The sequence below is a fragment of the Coregonus clupeaformis genome, chromosome 39 (genome assembly GCF_020615455.1).
Source record: "Coregonus clupeaformis isolate EN_2021a chromosome 39, ASM2061545v1, whole genome shotgun sequence".
In the NCBI taxonomy this organism is placed as follows: domain Eukaryota; kingdom Metazoa; phylum Chordata; class Actinopteri; order Salmoniformes; family Salmonidae; genus Coregonus; species Coregonus clupeaformis.
This window is the reverse complement of record NC_059230.1, coordinates 18,106,520-18,129,953: the sequence shown is the minus strand read 5'-3', so window position 1 is coordinate 18,129,953 and position 23,434 is coordinate 18,106,520. Positions and strand designations below refer to the sequence as shown.

The 23,434-nt window shown below is 43.7% G+C and overlaps 1 protein-coding gene across 1 annotated transcript; it reads left to right on the top strand.

Moving 5' to 3' along the window:
• The first annotated feature begins 5,445 nt into the window (after positions 1-5,445).
• Positions 5,446-18,061, top strand: LOC121554295 (macrophage-capping protein). Its single transcript, XM_041867792.2, has 9 exons — positions 5,446-5,582; positions 13,393-13,586; positions 14,816-14,970; positions 15,479-15,640; positions 15,886-16,035; positions 16,342-16,428; positions 16,662-16,794; positions 17,030-17,121; positions 17,468-18,061. Exons 2-9 carry the CDS (start codon positions 13,394-13,396, stop codon positions 17,531-17,533), a joined length of 1,038 nt encoding a protein of 345 aa, XP_041723726.1. The 5' UTR covers positions 5,446-5,582; position 13,393; the 3' UTR covers positions 17,534-18,061.
• Positions 18,062-23,434: the final 5,373 nt, after the last annotated feature.

Sequence of the window (23,434 nt, the reverse complement as noted above, 5' to 3'; positions counted from 1 at the left end):
GTGTCGCAAAATCAGTTGAGAAAGCATGGTGGCATCCACACATGTTGGACATGGCAAGAGAGACATCAGAGAGCTGTGAAGTGTGCAAACAATACAACAACAAAGTATCACTTGGAGCAGTGATAGGCAGCTTCCCAATACCTGATGCACCATTTCAAGACATTTGCATAGATTTCACGGACATGGGACAGGACAACAAAGTGGAAGGAAAAAGGTACCTGTTAGTAATGGTGGACAGATTCACCAGATGGGTGGAAGCCATCCCCACAGCAAGAGAAGACGCAAAGGCCGTGATTAAGTGGCTGAGGCGAGACCTCATTCCAAGGTTCGGGGTCCCGCGAATGGTCCGTTCCGACAACGGTACCCATTTCAAGAATAAACACCTAAGGGAGGTAGAGCAGGCCCTAGGAATCACCCACAAGTTTGGGTCAGTGTACCACCCCCAATCGCAGGGACTCGTAGAAAGAGCTAACCAATCGCTGAAACGAAAAATGGCCAAAATCATGGCCGGAACTAAACTGAAATGGGTAGATGCCCTACCCCTTGCTCTAATGTCAATGAGAAATTCACCTGGGTCTGATACCCACTTGACTCCACATGAGCTTATGACAGGACGCAGAATGACAGGACGCAGAATGCCAGGGCCACCAGCAGACAATCTTAGTATGCCTAGGCTAGATATTGCAAAAATCAGATATACAGACTACATGCAGGCACTAATTTCTCTTGTTGAAAGATTGTCTAAACAGGTGGTGGAAGTGCGCACTCCTGCTGTTGAAACCACGGACGAGAACAGAGACATCCTGGTGGGAGATTGGGTGAGAGTGAAGGTGCATTCCAGGAAGTGGACGGAGCCAAGGTGGGAAGGGCCTTTTCAGGTGAAAGAGGTATCAAGTCACTCGCTGAGGGTAAACACGAGTAAGAAGGACGTGTGGTACCACAGAACACATTGTGCCAAAGATATAGTTCCAGGAAGAACTCTAGATCAAGTACAACAGGACTTGGCTGCAGACGGGGAGGATGTTATGGTTACTAGCGGGGCTGGCCCTATGGGGAACAGTGACATCCAGTCAGTATCATAATATAGTCATTACCTTACAGGAAGGGGAATCTCAAGTGATGTCCCTAGAACCGTGTAAGGAGGAATAGGGCTAGTGGAATTGGGGACACTGGTTGCAATTGGAACCAGAAGGAAAACTGTAACAAAATGTATCCCCATGTGTTAAAGAGAGGTACTTATCTGTGTGAGGGAAAGTGGTGTCCATATTGGGATTTTATGATTACAAATGTTGGCACCTTCTGGGAATGGCGTAGAGGCTATCCATATGTATTAGGAGATGCTTCTAAAGCAGCTAGGTTTTCAATGATAAGGGGTGTGCAGGGGTCAAAAGGGGGTGCATGTAAAGGCGATGAAATCCTACTAACCATCCAAGACATTAAACTTACAGACGCAGGTGTGTACACCTTAGCAGCAGTACGATCCGGACCAGACACCATGGGTGTGTTCACCATCGTGGTCACACCCAAACCTGCAGCTGGGGAGAGACAGACCCAGTTGAACCACATCACCACTCCAGGACCAACTCAGCTTCAATCCACTAAGGTACCAAACCCCGTTCGGGTGATTCATGTTAGGGATATAACGGACAGCGACCAATTGGGGACAGAAACTGGTTATGAAGGGAAAGAAAATATGTGGTTGGCATACATGAGGTATACGGCTAGGACACTGGTCAGGCAGAATTGTGTTATCTGTGGGCATGCAAGACCTGGGTTGGCAACCCACCCATTCGCTTTAGGAGAAGGGGAAGGATGGCAGTGCATATTGGAAGAGTTCTACCATTCACTGCCAATCACCACCCTGTGCAAAGCCCTAAGTTTGATTTTCCCTGAGGTTCCCCCACAAAAGGCACCTGCGGGAGTTCAGGCTTATGGAGGTAATTACAGTTGCATTACTGGAACAGGTAAGGGTGTTAACTATGGTAGGCTACCACCAGGGGACTGTGCTGTGAATGTAACTATGAACAGCACTTGGCCAGTAGAGGGTAAAACCCAGACAAATGGGGTGGCTGATGTGTGGTGGATCTGTGGACCAAATAGAAAACTAACCCCGATTCTAAAGGGGGACTGGCAGGGCACGGGTGCATTAGCCAGTTTGATTGTACCTCTGACCATTATTGATGTTTCCTCAGACCAACTTTTGGGCATCGCCCAGCTAGCCCCAGACAGAGAGAGAATGAGGCGGGGGAGACGTAGTGCCCCATGGTCAGCAGGAGAGGAGATCCACTCTAACCTGTTGGGGGTGCCTGTGGGAGTACCATTACAGTTCCAGGCACTCAACAGGAATGATGGGTTGTGGCATTTGTTGCCAATCATAGGACCTGCCATAGATGCTGCTAAACAGCGATCTTGGATAAATTACATCTATTATTATTATTATTATTATTATAACCAACAGCGATTTGTTAACTACACACGCACTGCCCTGACTGGAATGTCGGAACAACTAGAGGCCACCTCTAGGGTGGCTAGGCAAAATAGACTAGCACTTGACATGTTGCTTGCTAACCAAGGGGGTGTGTGTAAGATGTTTGGGGAACAATGCTGTACGTTTATTCCTAACAATACTAGCCCGGACGGGAGCATCACAAAGGCCCTAGTTGGCCTGGATAAGTTGTCAGCAGAAATGAAGAGCATGGCTGGAGTGGGGAGTGGTGGGCTGTTCTCCTGGTTAAGTGACTGGTTCGGTAAGTATTCTTCTATGGTGGTTACTGGATTTCTGACCCTAGTAATTGTGTTTTTATTGTTGATGTGTTGTGCTGCTTGTATCATTCCCTGTCTCAGGAAGTCAGTGGTAGGAGTGGTGCGGGTGTCAGGAGTGATACCGTTGTTGCCGGCCCAGGATGTTGCGGGTGACTCTGCCACTGACTCTGAGACCAAGTTGGATGATCCATGGTTTGCCTAGTAAAATATATACACGCATTTATTTTCAGTTCTTGCTCATTTATTACCTTGTGTTTTTACTAACCACTGTGATTGTTTATTCCTCCTGAGGTGAAGGTAAAGGATTCCTGGGTGGCTGGTAGCCAAATCAGTACATGTTAGGTGTAGGGGAGAAATAGAGGGTTAAAATTATTATTTTTCGTTTTTTTTTTTTTTTTGATGTGATTTAATTTCCATATCCTGTTATACTCAGGGTTGTTTATATTCTGTTCAAACTGTTATTTGGAGTGACACCATAAATGGTGTCAACAGAGGGAATCTTAAATTTTCCCTTTCACATTTTTGGAATCACTCCCTAGAGGGTGTCAAAAGGGAGTCAAAATGTACTTCTCTGTTTGTGTTTTATGTTTTAATAATAATAATAATATGCCATTTAGCAGACGCTTTTATCCAAAGCGACTTACAGTCATGCGTAAATACATTTTTGTGTATGGGTGGTCCCGGGGATCGAACCCACTACCTTGGCGTTACAAGCGCCGTGCTCTACCAGCTGAGCTACAGAGGACCTATGTTTTGTGTTCTATTAATCCTGTGTTTTATGGTTTGATGTTCTTTGATGACTGGTAACTATTTGCAAGTTGGGTGTAGATGGACTGAGGGTTTTTATTTTTTAGGATCATTATGGCCTATTAATAAAAGTGTGATTCTTTTTGTTTGTATTGTATTATAATGAATGACACCCTGTGTTTTCTTATTTTTTTAATCACACCCTAGTAGGTGTGAAAAGGGGGATTATTGGGGATTTATTATTTTCATAATTGATGGGATGACTAACTTAGAAAGAATGCATTCTTGACTGGGCTAATGTAGGTTGTGTCACCTGGCAGGCTGTGATTGATGTGAAGAGCTGTTTTAGGGGGTAAAATGAGATAAGGATTTGTGTCTCCAAATGCTAGACAATACTGGTTCTTTGTGATCTGTGAACCATCCTTGGACGTAGGAATGGTGTCTAAGGGAGCTGGCTCTTCTCACTATGACAGGTTGTTATGATGAACGTATGCCTGGAAACAGGGATGCGCTAAGAGGCGGGGGACTAGCCTGTGCGCCAACGGATAGGCTGAGTAAGTCTAAACCACGCTCAAGTCTCTACTCTAATTGGCCAGCAGAGAGGTGGGAAACTCTCTCTGTCAGAGTATTTGAGCAAGAACCTAGAACAATGGATTAGTTCTCTGAAGTGCCCTGCGAGGTATTTCAAAGAGCCCGTATATACGAAACATCATATTTACCATTGAAGGTTTTTGCATTAATTAAAATAACTAGTATATCTTAGAAGTCGTGTTGACCTCTTTTGTTCCTAATACCAGATTTGAATTGACGCAACTTTGACAATACTGAGAATGTGTAATGCGTGACTGCGTTGTTTCCCGCTATTCGTTGATTTCGGGAGTGCATACCCAAATCTAATTCATCAGCTGTTGTCAAAGCCGAAAAGAGTATGACATCCAGGCATTTAAAGCTGGCCTATACTCGATTTTTGAAATGTCGCATACTATTAAACTTTATTTTTTCGCATACTCAAACGGCCAACAATTTAGGACACCGGTATGGGTATTCTGAAATGGCCATTAAAGACGAGACACCATTGTCCAGACTGACTACAAGAAAACATACTTTGGGGAAGAAGATTCAAATGATGGGGTTTGCTGGACACTACTCCTGACAATCAGTTCCCCAAATAAGAAGTAGAAACATGAGTTTCAAGAAATATTTACATTGGTCGAGCCAACTCTATACGTAGGGAATCCCCAAGGGTCATAATTAGCGCCCTGTAGAGAACTAATCATTTCCAGGCTGATGTCACTGTGTGGAAGGCCATGTCATTATACAATGGTCTGGTTGGGCAGTCAGCCAGGTGAGTGATCCCCACACAAGGTGTGTCTATGGGAGAGACCATAGATGAGTAATACTGGTTGGTTTGGTTATGTTGCTATGATGTGGTTGCCCTGCTGTGATTTTGCTGGTTCCCTGCTGTGATTTTGCTGGTGTCCTGCTGTGTTTTTGCTGGTGCCTTCACTGTGTTTTTGCTGGTGCCTTCACTTTGTTTTTGATGGTGACCAGCAAAACCATCATCAAAGTGCTTCATTATTTACATATATCATAAGGCCTTATTTTGAGGGCCTAGTTTTCCCTAAAACAGTCACATTATGTTGGCTTGCAAAGTGATGTCTAATTCCTATGGTTCCTATGGTTGAATAGTGTATCATTAAGATAAACAAACTACTCAGGTCAACCATACTCATGCCACAAAATCATTCACAACTTTTATGCAAATGTTGTCTCACTCATGCCGCACCCTCACACTCTCACACAACTTATGTATACTTTGTTTAGCCCTACGCTCACTGTCTGTCTGTTTCCCTAGTTTCTCTCTCTTTACTTTTTTTTCTCCTTTTTCTGCAGTTACATTTTTTTTCTGTAAACCAGGGGGCTGGGCTATGACTGCATGAGACAGAGACAGGAAGAGTGTGTGAGAGTGTGTGTGTATATGGACGTGTTTTCTTTGCACAAGTGCATTTCCTCTCTCTCTCTTTCTGCACCGACGTGTCCTGATTCATAATCTCCTCACCTAAAGTTGCAAGGTAAGTGCTCTACGAAATAACTTTTAACTACTTTTTTCACATTTCCCTTCTTTTCTGTGTCTTCCTTTTCTCCCCAATTTTTCCTAAACTGGGATGCCTAGCAGGGACATATTTTCCTAGGCACTCCTTTTTTTATCTCTCCATCTTGCATTTTTTCCTCAAATTAGCTGAGGAATCTGAGACGGAACAATAAAACGAGTCACACTTCGCTTGCCTCCCTATTTCCATCCCTCCCTCTAACTCTCCTTCCCCTCCCGATATCTCTATCAATCATAAAATTGGTAGCGATCTCTTTATTCTCCTCCCTATTTCTCTCTCTCGCTGTTTAGAGATTGTTTATGGACTCTGCTCTGCACGTAGTCCTTTATCACCTACACACACACACACACACACACACACACACACACACACACACACACACACACACACACACACACACACACACACACACACATACACACACACACACAGTCAAGTGGCATATTGCTCTCATATCTCCCTCCCTCCCACTGTCTGCCTGTATATTGTCCCATCTCATATTTCTCCCTCTGATTAAAAGCGCATGAATGATCTGATTGGCTCACTGACCCCAGAATCCTTTCTCTGACCCCCAGCTTAGGGCCAAAGGCCTAGTTTCCCTGTCTCTTGGGCTACGTCCCAGTTCTCTTATATTGCCTTCTTTCCTTGTACCCTTGTTTCCTTTCCTTGATCACTGATGTGGCTGGAAGAGACTGAATGGGAGATGCAATGGAGACCAATTGTCCTGTCTTGTCCAGTTCATTCCAATCAATGCTCATGAGAGACAAAAGATGAGGAAAGGAGGGTGATAATTTGTTTATGGTCAGGGGCAGTGTGCAAATTACCTGTCGCATCAGAGTTAGCTATCTGTCAGTTTCAGGATCTGTCAGTTTCAGGATCTGTCAGTTTCAGGACCTGTCAGTGTTAGGACACATCCCTTCTCTCTCCCTTCGTCTCTCCCTCCCTCCTTCCTCCCCTGGCCCATGGAAAGTGTCTAGGCAGTTGAGAGGGGAGATGGAGGAAGCAGTAGGGGGAGGCAGTGGAGGGAGAGAGAGGGGAGGAGGGCCACAGTAGGCAGGCCCAGCAGTCACCATTATCACCGTGGTGTTTAGCGTTTGTCAGGAACCCGACTCTTCCCCCACAGAGCGCCCTCGCCACGGCCGCTCAGATCACTCCCCAGGCTCACGTTACCTTCCCCATATAAGCTAACCAGGTGAGGAGCACCAACGCACTCCTCCTCACCCAGGCCCCCTCAGTCCACTCACACACACAGTCACACACACTCAAGCGGCCATCAGGCAGAATGGAGCTGGAGTCAGGTGCGGTGCCGGAGCTGGCCGAGGGGATCATGCAGTTAAGTGGACGGGGGCTTTTTCCTCTCATCTTTACGTCCTCTTTACGACGCTGTCTAAGCATTGTAACCTAAACGCCTACCGCCGCCCGCCTGCAGTGGTGGTTGGTGGTGGCCATTTGGCAGCAAGTGTCCTACCTAGGCTAGCATTTGTGTTCAAATATGTACTCTCTCTCTTTTTACCCATCACTCTTTTTCTGACAGGTTACTTTTAGTAGCTTGTTTTGTTTTGTTGATTCTCTGGATTAGTTTGTATCTGCTTTGCTAACTGGATTTAACATGGCAGTTCTGTTTTTACAAGGGCCTAATAACCTTGCTGCTAGATAGCATGAGAGTTTAGCCTCTATCCTCCTCACTGGGATCCTGCTATCCCTGCTGAAAAAAGCATAGACCAGCCTAAATTTCAAGCTGGTCCATGCTGGTCCAGAATGGTCAAGCTGGTATGGCAACACCATGCCCATCATTTTTACATTTCCCAGCATGCTCTATTTCAATATATTTTTTAGTTTGTTGTGTTTTTGCATGTACATTGATTGATTATTTAATTAATCGTATGCTACACAAAGATACATAACATAAATGTTTCTAAACTAATCACATGTATTGCACCCGTTACTGAAATGGTTGTGCCAGTTTAGATGGTTTAGGTCATGTCATTTATTTAACTTTCTAACCCTGGCAGTCATTCAAAATGCAGCTTGTGGGTGAATAAAAGTTACAATTGTTGGATATCCCCACTCTGGCTGGATTCCAATAGGAATTAAACATAACTTTGCAAGCCAGCATAATGTGACTTGCAGGCTGGATGTGGCCACTGTATTAGGGAAAAACTAGGCCCTCAAAATAAGGCCTTATGATATATGTAATGTACTGTCTTAAATAATGAAGCACTTTGATGATGGTTTTGCTAGTCACCAGCAAAAACACAGCCAAGGCACCAGCAAAAACACAGCAGTGCACCAGCCTATGCTGGTCTATGCTGCTGTTTTCAGCAGGGACGTGCATGAACTTCCTTGCCTGCACTTCCTTATACCTAAATCATTACCTGTGATGTAGAGAAAGTGATTGATTCAGGTTCACATGTTTTAGTATTGGTACTGAAGGTATTGTTTTGTGTTTGTGGCACAAAGTCTCAACAGTATTAAGTGATTCAGCCCTAGTAGCATCAGGAAAGGGTTTAGCTGATTCTTTAGCTGGGTTTAGGCTTCCTGTGTTGTGTATCTCTTCTGCTTTATAGCTCACTAACACTCAAACACTGTTATGAAAGAGCGAAAGACTGCTGTTGCCATATCAGTGTATATGTATTTTATCTAAAGACTAATCAAGGATAGCGACCAGCAAGTACTTAGCTTGTTTGCACCACTCTTTATTTTTCTCTCTCAGTAAGAACACTCAGTCGATTGTTAACCATGGTGAGCTCTGTGTGGTTGTGGAGGGAGGGAGTGAGTCATAGTGGCAGTTTCCATAGATGCCGATCAAACAGCCATATTCTTTGTCTCATGGGTGGAGCTTTTACTTCAAAAGGTTGCAGACTCATGACATTTGTGAGTGCTTGAAGCTACTGACTCTATCCATGACCTCTCATCGTCATGTAACCTTTTACAATGGGCAATCATCGTGCCAACCCAATTCAATCACACGTTATCAGTACTGGGTTTTTCAGTGGCGCCTGTATAACTGAGAAATGTAAACTCATTGCCATATCAAGAGTTTTTACAGTTTTAGTAAAATCAACATTGTTTTTTTGCTTTTTATGAACACGTGTTTTTCATTTTTCGTTTCTTTGGGACATATTTTTCCTAAACGTTTTCATTGCCATTTAGGACTGGCTTCTTTCAAGGTTACCCAATACCCAGGCCATTTTCCTTCATACTAATATTAGAAATACAGAGTGGAAACCATGACAAGTCTTTGACAGTCTGGCTCCCACTTCACATGGTAGTTACCTGCTGGTAGGGTTAGGGTTACCTACTGGTAGGTAGCCTACAGTGTAATTATAGTGCATCTACACATGTTCTGTGAGAGTTGGGTGAACCCTTTGGTGAGTAGTGTTACTGTAACATACTACAGCTATAATACACCACCAAACCTGCTTATTACCCATATACAGTGAGGGGAAAAAAGTATTTGATTTTGTACGTTTGCCCACTGACAAAGACATGATCAGTCTATAATTTTAATGGTAGGTTTATTTGAACAGTGAGAGACAGAATAACAACAACAAAATCCAGAAAAACGCATGTCAAAAATGTTATAAATTGATTTGCATTTTAATGAGGGAAATAAGTATTTGACCCCTCTGCAAAACATGACTTAGTACTTGGTGGCAAAACCCTTGTTGGCAATCACAGAGGTCAGACGTTTCTTGTAGTTGGCCACCAGGTTTGCACACATCTCAGGAGGGATTTTGTTCCACTCCTCTTTGCAGATCTTCTCCAAGTCATTGAGGTTTCGAGGCTGACGTTTGGCAACTCAAACCTTCAGCTCCCTCCACAGATTTTCTATGGGATTAAGGCTGGTTAGGCTGGTTAGACTGGCTAGGCCACTCCAGGACCTTAATGTGCTTCTTCATGAACCACTCCTTTGTCGCCGTGTGTTTTGGGTCATTGTCATGCTGGAATACCCATCCACGACCCATTTTCAATGCCCTGGCTGAGGGAAGGAGGTTCTCACCCAAGATTTGACAGTACATGGCCCTGTCCATCGTCCCTTTGATGCAGTGAAGTTGTCCTGTCCCCTTAGCAGAAAAACACCCCCAAAGCATAATGTTTCCACCTCCATGTTTGACGGTGGGGATGGTGTTCTTGGGGTCATAGGCATCATTCCTCCTCCTCCAAACACGGCGAGTTGAGTTGATGCCAAAGAGCTCGATTTTGGTCTCATCTGACCACAACACTTTCACCCAGTTCTCCTCTGAATCATTCAGATGTTCATTGGCAAACTTCAGACGGCCCTGTATATGTGCTTTCTTGAGCAGGGGGAACTTGCGGGCGCTGCAGGATTTCAGTCCTTCACGGCGTAGTGTGTTACCAATTGTTTTCTTGGTGGCTATGGTCCCAGCTGCCTTGAGATCATTGACAAGATCCTCCCGTGTAGTTCTGGGCTGATTCCTCACCGTTCTCATGATCATTGCAACTCCACGAGGTGAGATCTTGCATGGAGCCCCAGGCCGAGGGAGATTGACAGTTATTTTGTGTTTCTTCCATTTGCGAATAATCGCACCAACTGTTGTCACCTTCTCACAAAGCTGCTTGGCGATGGTCTTGTAGCCCAGTCCAGCCTTGTGTAGGTCTACAATCTTATCCCTGACATCCTTGGAGAGCTCTTTGGTCTTGGCCATGGTGGAGAGTTTGGAATCTGATTGATTGATTGCTTCTGTGGACAGGTGTCTTTTATACAGTTAACAAGCTGAAATTAGGAGCACTCCCTTTAAGAGTGTGCTCCTAATCTCAGCTCGTTACCTGTATAAAAGACACCTGGGAGCCAGAAATCTTTCTGATTGAGAGGGGGTCAAATACTTATTTCCCTCATTAAAATGCAAATCAATTTATAACATTTTTGACATGCGTTTTTCTGGATTTTTTTGTTGTTATTCTGTCTCTCACTATTCAAATAAACCTACCATTAAAATTATAGACTGATCATTTCTTTGTCAGTGGGCAAACGTACAAAATCAGCAGGGGATCAAATACTTTTTTCCCTCAATGTACCCATTTTATTTATTGGTTTTAGGTGTAATGTTGCTGGATTGACAGTGAAGCAGCCCATTTAAGACAAATGACAGGACATCCCATTGAATGAGGACAGACCATACAAAACAATCAACATAGTGCTCTGTTTCAGGGTGAATAGGTTCTAATCAATAAACATCAACACTACCGGTCTCCCATGATATTCCACCTGCCTTCCATTTTACACACAAACAAATGTCTGCCAAAGGACACTGGCCACGTTTAGTGTAGTCAGAACAACTGTCTAAGGACAGGTGACTTGAGTGTACAGTCGTGGTCAAACGTTTTGAGAATGACACAAATACTAATTTTCACAAAGTCTGCTGCCTCAGTTTTGATGATGGCAATTTGCATATACTCCAGAATGTCATGAAGAGTGATCAGATGAATTGCAATTAATTGCAAAGTCCCTCTTTGCCAAGAAAATGAACTTAATCCCAAAAAAACATGTCCACTGCATTTCAGCCCTGCCACAAAAGGACCAGCTGCCATCATGTCAGTGATTCTCTCGTTAACACAGGTGAGAGTGTTGACGAGGACAAGGCTGGAGATCACTCTGTCATGCTGATTCAGTTAGAATAACAGACTGGAAGCTTTAAAAGGAGGGTGGTGATTGAAATCATTGTTATTCCTCTGTTAACCATGGTTACCTGCAAGGAAACACATGCTGTCATCATTGCTTTGCACAAAAAGGGCTTCACAGGCAAGGATATTGCTGCTAGTAAGATTGCACCTAAATCAACCATTTATCGGATCATCAAGAACTTCAAGGAGAGAGGTTCAATTGTTGTGAAGAAGGCGTCAGGGCGCCCAAGAAAGTCCAGCAAGCGCCAGGACCGTCTCTTAAAGTTGATTCAGCTGCGGGATCGGGGCACCACCATTGCAGAGCTTGCTCAGGAATGGCAGCAGGCAGATGTGAGTGCATCTGCACGCACAGTGAGGCGAAGACTTTTGGAGGATGGCCTGGTGTCAAGAAGGGCAGCGAGGAAGCCACTTCTCTCCAGGAAAAACATCAGGGACAGACTGATATTCTGCAAAAGGTACAGGGATTGGACTGCTGAGAACTGGGGTAAAGTCGTTTTCTCTGATGAATCCCCTTTCCGATTGTTTGGGGCATCCGGAAAACACCTTGTCCGGAGAAGACAAGGTGAGCGCTACCATCAGTCCTGTGTCATGCCAACAGTAAAGCATCCTGAGACCATTCATGTGAGGGGTTGCTTCTCAGCCAAGGGAGTGGGCTCACTCACAATTTTGCCTAAGAACACAGCCATGAATAAAGAATGGTACCAACACATCCTCCGAGAGAAACTTCTCCCAACCATCCAAGAACAGTTTGGTGATGACCAATGCCTTTTCCAGCATGATGGAGCACCTTGCCATAAGGCAAAAGTGATAACTAAGTGGCTCGGCGAACAAAACATCGACATTTTGGGTCCATGTCCAGGAAACTCCCCAGACCTTAATCCCATTGAGAACTTGTGGTCGATCCTCAAGAGGCGGGTGGACAAACAAAAACCCACAAATTCTGACAAACTCCAAGCATTGATTATGCAAGAATGGGCTGCCATCTGTCAGGATGTGGCCCAGAAGTGAATTGACAGCATGCCAGGGCGGATTGCGGAGGTCTTGAAAAAGAAGGGTCAACACTGCAAATATTGACTCTTTCCATAAACTTAATGTAATTGTCAATAAAAGCCTTTGACACTTATGGAATGCTTGTAATTATACTTCAGTATACCATAGTAACATCTGACAAAAATATGTCATAACACTGAAGCAGCGAACTTTGTGCAGACCAATACTTGTGTCATTCTCAAAACTTTTGACCACGACTGTAGTCTGTATAACATCCAACATTCATTTACCCTGGAATATGACTCTATCACTTACTGAATCGGATTGCTACAGGGAAATGACATTGGCAGAGGTACTATGAATCGATAAAGCTGTGTATGTTATAGCTTTGGCAACTGTGGGTAGAGAGAGACAGAGAAGAGAAAGTGAGACAGAGCAAGAGAGAGGGAGAGATATTTAGTTCAGCATTTGAGATGTGATACAACTTGTCCTGTAGGCACACCCTCTTTTGTACAACCACTAGTGTTGTATGGGTCGGTTTGCCTGCAATGTTGTCGTATTACACAACAATGATGTAACCCATCTACCCCTATGTTCTTCATCAAGCAACTTGACCCCTCATTTTGCATGTTCTCTTCTACTCATTTCCACCTGTCTCTCTGTTTTCTGTCTTCCGGCAGAAATAGTGATTGTTATCATGCTATGGCTATATGAGTTGTCACCTATCCTCCACTGCTGCGCTCTATTCTCTGTCTGCTTTCCAATATGGAAATCGGTGTTCTTGCCAAGTGAAAGCGATTTCCCTTAGTTGACTGCTTCTGCCACCTCCAGCTGAAACAACTCCCCATCTCTATTTGTTTCATTTCATAGCAAATAAATATACCCCTTCCCACACCCCAGAAAATACAACAGACTCCACTTAAACCCTTTCTCTTCCAACTCTCCCCTCCCCAACTCTACCATTAATTTATCCTCCACCCTCAACTCCCCTGAACCGCTCCCTCTTCCCAGTGCAGAATGCTCCCTTTCCAGGCAGCCGCCCTCCCCCCCATAATCCTACATCCTACCATCCATCCATCCTCTGCCACCATTGCATCCACTGACCCACTCTCTCCTCCCCTTCTTCCCAATGCAGAATGTTCCCCTGCCAAGCAGCGCCGGGCCAGTTTGGACCAGAGACACGGGAGCCAGGGCTGAAGGTGTGGCGGGTGGAGAAGATGAAGGCGGTGCTGCTGGATCCGGCCGAGGTGGGGGCCTTCTTCAACGGAGACTCCTACCTGGTGCTGGAGCACAGGGGGGACCAGGGGGCAGACCTGCACATGTGGATAGGTGAGGTTATGGAAAATGGATGCGTGTTACAGTAAACGTCAAATAAGTAGGGTCCAGAGTTTTTACTGACCAGGGCCTGTATTCACATAGCGTGTCAGAGTAGGAGTGCTGATCTAAGATCAGGTTCCCCTGTCTTATCCATTATGATCTAAAAGGCTAAACTGATACTAGATCAACACTCCTACTCCGAGAGGTCCTGGAGATTTTCCTGGTCAAGTCACATGTTCATGAGAAACTCATGAGGCCCCACTAATAAGGTACTGGACATGAAAACCTGCAGAAGTATGTAATAAAACACTCCAACACTTACCCTTTATTGAAGTACAAGACCATGTTTTGATCCATACTGATATTTGCCAGAGCTTCAATAGAAACAGGTGTAGGAGAATTTGAGTGTGCTACTCAACTAACTGTTATGGAATGGGTGAGTTGCGGTCATCTCAGGGCATGGATGGAAAAGGATGCCTCAGTCTTGGCATAAGAGCCCTCTATTATCTTCCATGAATGGGGTCTCGTAAGCTTGTATCCAGTACTGCTCTGTATATCCAAACTACTAGCCAACCCATTGTGTACACACCTAATTAACCTCCCTGCGGTTGACAAGCTAATAACCCTTATGCTAATAGTGATGACACACACGCCACGACGCTGACCCAACGACTGATTATGTGAGGACGGAGACTAAGACTGACGGATGGAAGGATGATGAGAGAAGAGGGATGGGGGGAATAAAAGAGGAGAAGAGCTCCCCAGGGAAAAGGGCTGGGAAGGGCTTGGTTCTGTGTGTGTGTGCTCATTAAAAATGCAGTAGGGCTGTTACAGTACTCAAATGTGGCTGTTGTTTCCAGCATGTATCCGGTGCTTAGGTGACACTAAGCCGATTGTCATTGCATGGAAGATGGCTCCTCTCAAAAAGCACCTCCTCCCCTCGTCCGTGACCCCTCCCTCCACCTCTTACATGACCCCTCCCTCCACCTCTTACACGACCCCTCCCTCCACCTCTTACATGACCCCTCCCTCCATCTCTTACATGACCCCTCCCTCCACCTCTTGCATGACCCTGACCCCTATTTTGTCTTTATTTACCTGACGCTCACTCACTCGTTTAGTCTATGCAACCCCCCCCCCCCCCCATTTCACCCCACCTCTCTCTCGCTCCCTTTACCTCCTGACCATTCTCTTTTTTTTTTACTCTTTCCCTTCACAAACCCCCTCTCTCTTCCCCCCAGGTGAGAAGTCATCTCGTGACGAGCAGGTGGCATGTGCCATGCTGGCTACCCAGCTGGACAACTTCCTGGGTGGTGACCCCATCCAGCATCGCCAGGTCCAGGGCTACGAGGCCCCAGAGTTCATGAATCTCTTCCACAGGGGGGTCAGCTACAAGGTGGGCAGGAGGAGGGAGGATACTCCTAGTTCATGTTTACTGACAACTCAAGGCCCAATCTTAACTTGATAAATGCACTCGTATGGGATTTTATGTGCAAACTTTTGTGATTCCCATGGACATCAATGTGTGATTTACTGCATCTGGAACTTTGTAATCCATGTGTTTCCCACATTAGATTTGGGCCCACTATGAGTAATGCATGTGTATCCTAACGTGTTAGGCTTTAGTCCTATATTGCCAGTAAATGCAAAAAGCATCACTTTGCATAATTTCATCATATGCTGCTGATTTCTTGCCATATCATTCCATATCTCTCCCGTTGAAGCGATAGCTAGTAAAACCCAGAGACTTCCTGTTAGATACAGATAAGAAAAAGCGAACATAAACATCATTTTCAGATTGTTACCTTTCTCTTTCCTTCTTTATTTTCCTCTGTCACTCACTCTCTCTCAAAAACACACACATACATACGCGCACACACTCACACGCACACACACACGTGTAGGAGGGTGGTGTGGAGTCAGGTTTCAGGCGGCCCCAAGGTGGGTCAGGGCCAGTCCACAGGCTGTACCAGATCAAAGGGAAGCGCAACATCCGTGCCAAGGAGGTGGAGCTGAGCTGGCAGAGCTTCAACAAGGGAGACTGCTTCATCCTGGACCTAGGAGAGGTGAGAGAGAGGTAGAGGGAGAGAGAGGGAGAGAGGTAAAAGGGGAGAGAAGGGGCAGGGAAGAGGGGGAGAGGTGACAGGGAGGGGGAGGGGGAGAGATGAGAGTAAGGATGGGGAGAACATTACATTGTTGCCTTGCCAAATCCAAATGTCAAATATCCGCTCATTTAGTGATCAATAAAGTAGGCCTACTATCAAATCATATCTTTTCCACTTCAGATCCACATGTCTGTTTATGTCTTTAGACCATATTTTCATGGATCGGCTCGCAGGCCAACATGTTTGAGAAGCAGAAGTCGCGTGAGATCGCTAGCCTGATCCGCGACACTGAGCGGCACGGTAAAGCACGCATCGTTGACATCAGTGAGGGAGAGGAGTCGCCGGAGATGCTCAAGGTAAAATGGCCGACATAGTCCTTTTCTCCCAAAGCAAATGAAAACAAAGTCACAGACCTAGAGACTTGTCAATCCTGTAATGTCTAAGCATATTTATAGACTTTGATATTGAGGTATAGGAAGGTAATGGGTCGATAGTTAGTCAGACAAGTTACAATTTGTTCCATTCTTTCACTGACTAGTCCACTCACAAACACTTTGTTTTGTAGACTGAGGTTGCTGACATGATGTTGAGGATCTAACTTAAAATAAATGTTTCATAAACCTCACCACAATCCATGTTCCACTCTGCCATGTGATTGACAGGTGCTGGGACCAATGCTAGAGCTGGCAGAGAGCACTCCAGAAGAGGACAGTCAAGCAGACATCTCCAACTCCGCCTCCCTTTACAAGGTAGCTGGACATTACAATTCTATTAATAAACAGTGGTGTATCTCAAGAAATGTTCTATTGCATTACAACAGTACTATTGTAAATGGATAGCTCACCCCATTTGAGGTATTTTGGAATGTAGACTGCACAGCACAGCTAGCTATACTTTGGGGCTCTTTTTTTCCAAGAGCAAACAAGGTGAACTAGTTCACAAATGAACTAAAAGTCATGGCCGGTGTTGTTATCCTCCACAGGTGTCCGATGCGACAGGTAAGATGAAGCTGACCAATGTCTCTGAAAAAAGCCCATTTGCCAAGGACCTTCTGGTGCGTGACGACTGCTTTATTCTAGACAACGGGGCCAATGGAAAGATCTTTGTCTGGAAAGGTGAGGAAAACATGTGAACCTCGACTAACATATTTCTGCTCCATGAAATGTATTCCTCTAATAATTTTTGTGATATCCAACTAGATATCCAATGTCTAATTCAAAACGAATTTAATCAGGGTTTGTATTAAATAAAGTGAATTGACATTATCATGGCGAGACCTTACTGAGACCTCTATGGGTTAGACTGAGGTGAGACATGGTGAGACATTATCCCACTTGTTATGATTGACAGGTATGGGAGCCAATGCAGAGGAGAAGAGGGAGGCCTTGAAAATGGCAGATGACTTCATCCAACAGATGAACTACCCCAGGATGAAAACGCAGGTGAGTCAAGCATGATCTCACAAACGACAAAAACCCAGACATTATTTCCTCATTGTCCAGCCATTAAGTCTACCCAGCAGCATAACATCAGCAAGTGATAGCGTCATGATTTTATTATACCTGAAAACAGTAGAATTTGCACATTTAAGTCCAGTAAGTCAAATCGAATTACATGTAAGTCTTCCTCCATTGTAACAATGCACTGCGCAGTGTGTTATGTAACCACCAGGTCATGAACCCAGTGTCATAAATGCTTTGTGTGTATATAGTAGGGTTGTTTATGTGTATATGATGCACTAGATAAACAGTCATGACCAGGTAGTCAAATCTCTGCATGGTCTTACAGGTGGAGATACTACCACAGGGGAGGGAGACGATCGTCTTCAAGCAGTTCTTCAAGAACTGGAACTAAACTACAAGGGTTTTCAGAAAGGGGTCTCAATTAACTGTTGCACCCCTAAAATATAATGAAATAACAACCTGGAATATAAAAGTCTCAATCAATGTCTAAAAGTCTTCTCATCAGAAGTGAACGCATCTCAAATTCAAGAACATATCTTTTTTTTTTATATGTGTTTACTTATATGTATATATTTGTAAGGTACTGTACTCATAGACAACAACTGTTTAGTCATGCTTAGGTCAGATTAACTCAAAATAATAAGAGCATTTATAATGATGTCACACCAAATGGAACCCTAAGTCACTACCACTGGTTCTGACTGGGAAGGAAAACATGTTCTCACTGATCTTACTGGGCTCTGTTAATGGCCTTATTTAAAGCCAAGGTGACATTCCACAAAGTCTATAAGGTGAATTTGTTTGCTTCGTCTTTTTTTGTTGTTGTTTTTTTACATTTGATTAAGAATTACAGGGACATATTCAAATAATACCTGTAGTAGTCTACAGATTATGAAAATAAATGGAAACTGAAAAAATACTTACAGTGTGGCTTCGTCAACTCTCACATATGACATTTCTTTGTTCCAAATGGCACCCTATTCCCTATATAGTGCACTACTTTTGATCATGGCCCATAGGGTAAAAAGTAGTGCACTATATAGGGAATAGGGTGTCATTTGGGACACGGTCATTGAGTGACAAAGTTTTTATTACCTGTGTCTATTCTCCCCTGTTTGTTTTCCTCACTGGAATAATCAGTGTCAATTTTAACCTTTCACCTGCATGGTGAGAAGTTGCTTGGTTGTTTCACTTTTTCCGTCATTCCCTGGATAAACACTTAACGGGTTAACCCCACCTACACCTGGGGGAATTAACCAGTAGAGTCAACAGAGTTTATTTACGTAACCTTCCATAAACGTTAACCTCCAGGAGCTACTGTTGGGGTCGTCAAAGATAGCCTATGTTTATGTTCTTACATTTTGTATCTAGCTAATGACTATTGTCTTTGACTGGGGACTGATTGTCTGTCCCAAAGTGGAGGTGACCGTTGGTTTCTGTTGCAACCTGGAGATTATTAGGCTAAATTACATTGACGTGTGAGTGATCAATAATAATATGCCATTTAGCAGACGCTTTTATCCAAAGCGATTTACAGTCATGCGTGCATACATTTTTGTGTATGGGTGGTCCCGGGGATCGAACCCACTACCTTGGCGTTACAAGCGCCGTGCTCTACCAGCTGAGCTACAGAGGATCAACACTCAAAACTGTAAAAGGACCCCCTTCCAATACATGCACGCGCACGCACACGCGCGCACACACACACACACACACACACACACACACTATTATGGGTCTTTAAGGCCCGCATCGACTGTACGATTTTGCTGTCCCCAAACAACATTTTCACGTCATGGGCAAATTCTTAGCTCGTAAACAATTGTCGGACGTCTTGACTCGTTCAGCTTGACAGGGTCTAGGTCTGACGATTAAGTACCACTACGTGTAGTCATAGGCACCAACAAAGTTCTGGCAGTGTCAGAAATGTCTAGCCTTTATCATGCTGTGTGGCTGGTGTTACGAGCCTATCCCGGTGACTGACCAATAGGAACACCTCCGGCACTGAGTATGCACACAATAATACGATTGTTGTGAATAGTCAGATTATTAAAATAGTTTGATTTAAACATTTAAATGCTTTGCAAGAAGAACAATTTCCTAATAATCTTGTTTACATAACACTCAAATCAGGCTACCTGATGGGATTTTGATAAATGCACAAAATCGGCAATCAAAATAAATGTTCTACCACAGCGACCATGTTATTTTGGGGAAGCCTATTTGATTCTGACATATAACGTTTGTAAGATGCATACTTTCAGTTTTTCCAAATTCACTTAACTTGTACATAAGCATAGAGGAGGCTTGCGCTGCTGGTGCTGGCACATGTGCAGATCAAATGCACCGCTGCAGTTGATGTAGCCGCCTATGTCAGCTGATGTAGCCTCCCAAGCCAATCGCAGAATGTGACGACCAAATTGAAGCAAATTGTACAATCTGGCCATGTTGATCTCAAGAGTTTAATTTGGTAACATCACACAGTGTGACATGTAATTATCGTAAAAGACTGAATCCGACGTACAGTGTGGAAAGGCCTTTCTGGGCCATTCATTGCGACATTTCACCTGGCAAACCAACTATTAGACACTAATTCCCAGTTCCAACTATCAGTAAGTAATTCAGGTGTGATCATGATTGGTCAGGATGATGCATGACGCAAAGAACCATGCAAACTCTCACCTCTGCATTCATATCTATCAAATTTATGATCGCCATTGCCTTTTGTCTTAGTAACAGTAGGGAAATTATTTGGCAGCAACAAAGTTCAGATTGGGTTAGCCAACCAGGCAGATTTATGGTAGTTTATTCAGAAGGAGAGAGATAGCCATGATAACGTAACATTAACAGCAGTGGCGATTTTAGCATGTAAATCTTGGTGCGGCAAACTCCCACAATTTATTTTAGATGCATGCCAGCAAAGCCACTACACAACACAACACTAAACAATACATTAATTGTACTATAATGGTGCCCACAAACTGTTAGGGCCTAAAAAAACATAGCTGTTATGGCTGACTTGCTTAAACAAATGTGGATTATACTGACAATTGATATGTACAAACTATGGCATAAGGGGACGACGAGCGGATAAGAGGCAGTCCGTAACTTCGATTAAAACATTAATGAGCGAGCCAGGACGGACGTAGACAATATATCTATTTGTTCAGCACTTTTGAAATGTACAGCGACAGAATTCAGAACATGGGTGGTTCAGGTGGCATATAAGCAGACAATGAAAGCTCTTACAATATTTGATGATTACATTTCTCTAAAACAAGCTATAGGCTACATGTGCACCACCAAGTCAGAACAGTAGGCTAAGTTATGAGGGGGAAAGGGACCAAAATATTAGGGTGAGGCACATGGTCTTCTAACAGCTTACTACACAACATACACTTAGTATTACTTTCTTAGCTACAGTATACATATCACCCTGGCATATTACATCATTTATGCAGCAGCATACTAGACGTTTTTTGACTTTGTTGTGCTGTGCTCACTTGAACAGGAAGGTGCCGCGGCGGTCCTTCTTGTGGGCAAATTTTGTCATCAAACTTTATAATCAAAGTCTGGCATTCTCTGGATGTATGGTGCTTTCAAGACAACTGGGAACTCGAAGAAAAAAAACAAGATCGAATCATGATGTCAGTGATCTTCAGGTCGGAGCTCTAGAAAGAGGCCCGAGTTCCTGACTTGGAATTCCGAGTTGGATGACCATTCAAAGCGTATTTTCCCAGTCGGAGCTCGTTTTTTTCCAAGTTCCCAGTTGTCTTGAACTCACTGAAGTCTGAGATTTCCCAGTTCCGAGTTTCCAGTTGTTTTGAAAGCGGCAGAAGTCATGCTGGATTGACAGCATGGCCAATGTATTCAACCTTTTCTGGCCCATGGTGTTGAATGTTTATCCTTTTAATCTAGGAAAAGAGACCCTTAAACCCAGACTTGGACCAAACACCCACTCCACTGAATAACGCTTGCAGTTAGCCACTGATTCCTTCCAAACCACTCATTGTTGAATTTGTGATTTCCAACTTGTTGTGTTCTGTTTATGTCCAATGGCCGATGAGCACCGATACGTTTTATCTATAATTTCTCTTCATATGACAAGGATTGAAAAGGATTTGCCAGTAGATTGTCGACTTGATTCATGATGATGACTGCTTGTCTAGCTTGCTAGCTAAGATTTTGAAAGTATGATGTTGACATGATCAGTCCAATCCGGTAGAGATGATGTACTTTGATGTAATTTTATCTGTGGACAATGACCTTGAGGCTTCTTGGATGGGCACATCTAAAGTAACTCTATGATAACTCCCAAGGGGCTTGAATTTTCGAGCTCTCCCCGTAGATTTTGCAGTGACGTAGTGTCCCCATGAGTGACAGAACACTGAGCCAATCACGGTGCAACTAGAGAACATGACCAACCCCTACGCTCCGTATTTTCCGCTGGCTGCCCCACCACCACAGAATGCACTGAGCTAGGCTGAAACACCTGCATTTTGGAGCTGCCTTACTCAAGAAAGCATAAAAGAGACCATGTTTGTATGCAGCTTTATTAACTGAAATATATATATTTTTTCATTGTTTGAAAACTGATGTGACACGTAATATTGTCAAAATAACATGCAAAACAGGCAACAAAAAAACAAATAAAATAATTATATATATACAGCACCAGTCCAGTTTGGAAACACCTACTCATTCCAGGGTTTTTATTTATTTTTTTATTATTTTCTACATTGTAGAATAATAGTCAAGACATCAACACTATGAAATAACACATATATAATCATGTAGTAACCAAAAAAGTGTTAAATAAATCAAAATATATTTTCAGTTTGAGATTCTTCAAATAGCCACCCTTTGCCTTGATGACTGCTTTGCACACTCTTGGCATTCTCTCATCCAGCTTCACCTGGAATGCTTTTCCAACAGTCTTGAAGGAGTTCCCACATATGCTGAGCACTTGTTGGCTGCTTTTCCTTCACTCTGTGGTCCGACACATCCCAAACCATCTCAATTGGGTTGAGGTCGGGGGATTGTGGAGGCCAGGTCATCTGATGCAGCATTCCATCACTCTCCTTCTTGGTAAAATAGCCCTTACACAGCCTGGAGGTGTGTTGAGTCATAGTCCTGTTGAAAAACAAACGATAGTCCCACTAAGCCCAAACCAGATGGGATGGTGTATCACTGCAGAATGATGTGGTAGCCATGCTTGTTGAGTGTGCCTTGAATTCTAAATAAATCACAGACAGTGTCACCAGCAAAGCACCACCACAACATAACACCTCCTCCTCCATGCTTTACGGTGGGAAATACACATGCGGAGATCATCCGTTCACCCACACCGCGTCTCACAAAGCCACGGTGGTTGGAACCAAAAATCTCCAATTTGGACTCCAGACCAAAGGACAGATTTCCAGGAGACAGTGTAGGCTATACCTCAGTAAGCATGGACCGACGCCTATGCCTTTTGGATGTCTTTTAGGGGGTAGATCAGCTTTAATATTGCAGATAGATTGTGGCTTCCATCAATGTAATTGTCGGCATAATTTCCAATCCCCCATATGTCTTTTTTGTATATACAGTATATATATCTTTAGATATTTTCCTTTATTATTTTCCCGTAACCCTACCACCCCTCCCCTAATTGGAGTAAACTAATGGAAAACAACGCATAGGCTTCTACTTCCAGCTTCTACATACTATATAAATTTTACGGACACTGTGTATTTTACAATAGTTCTCTTTTTGTTTGTTTTTGATCCCATCAAACCCCACTCATCGATCTCTGAAGACCTATCCAGTTTTGATTTCTATTTGCCATATATTTTTTACTGTACTGTTTCACAAAATTTCTGAACCTATAAACATTTTACGGACACAGTATATTTTACATTAGTTATCTTGTTGTTTTTAGTCCCACCCTTCAGCTCCACTCAACCCCTGCCATCCATCTCTGAACACCATCCAGTTTTTATTTCTATTTGCTATGTATTTTTCAACTGTGCTGTTTCAGAAAAGTTCTGAACCTTTCTATTCTCATAGTTTCTACAGATTGTAAATTAAAGCTAAAAGGTTTAGCTAAAAGTATTACTATATTATTGATTGATTGACTATGACTTTTCAAATCACCCAGCAATGCTATTTGCAGAGTGTGATGAGGGTGATGGAAGGAGTCAGGCGCAGGAGGGTAATCACCGAATACAGAGTTTATTCCGTCTTTACACACAAATGCGCTGGAATAGCAACAAACGAAACAGGCACAGGGGAAACTATCATCCCTGGCAAA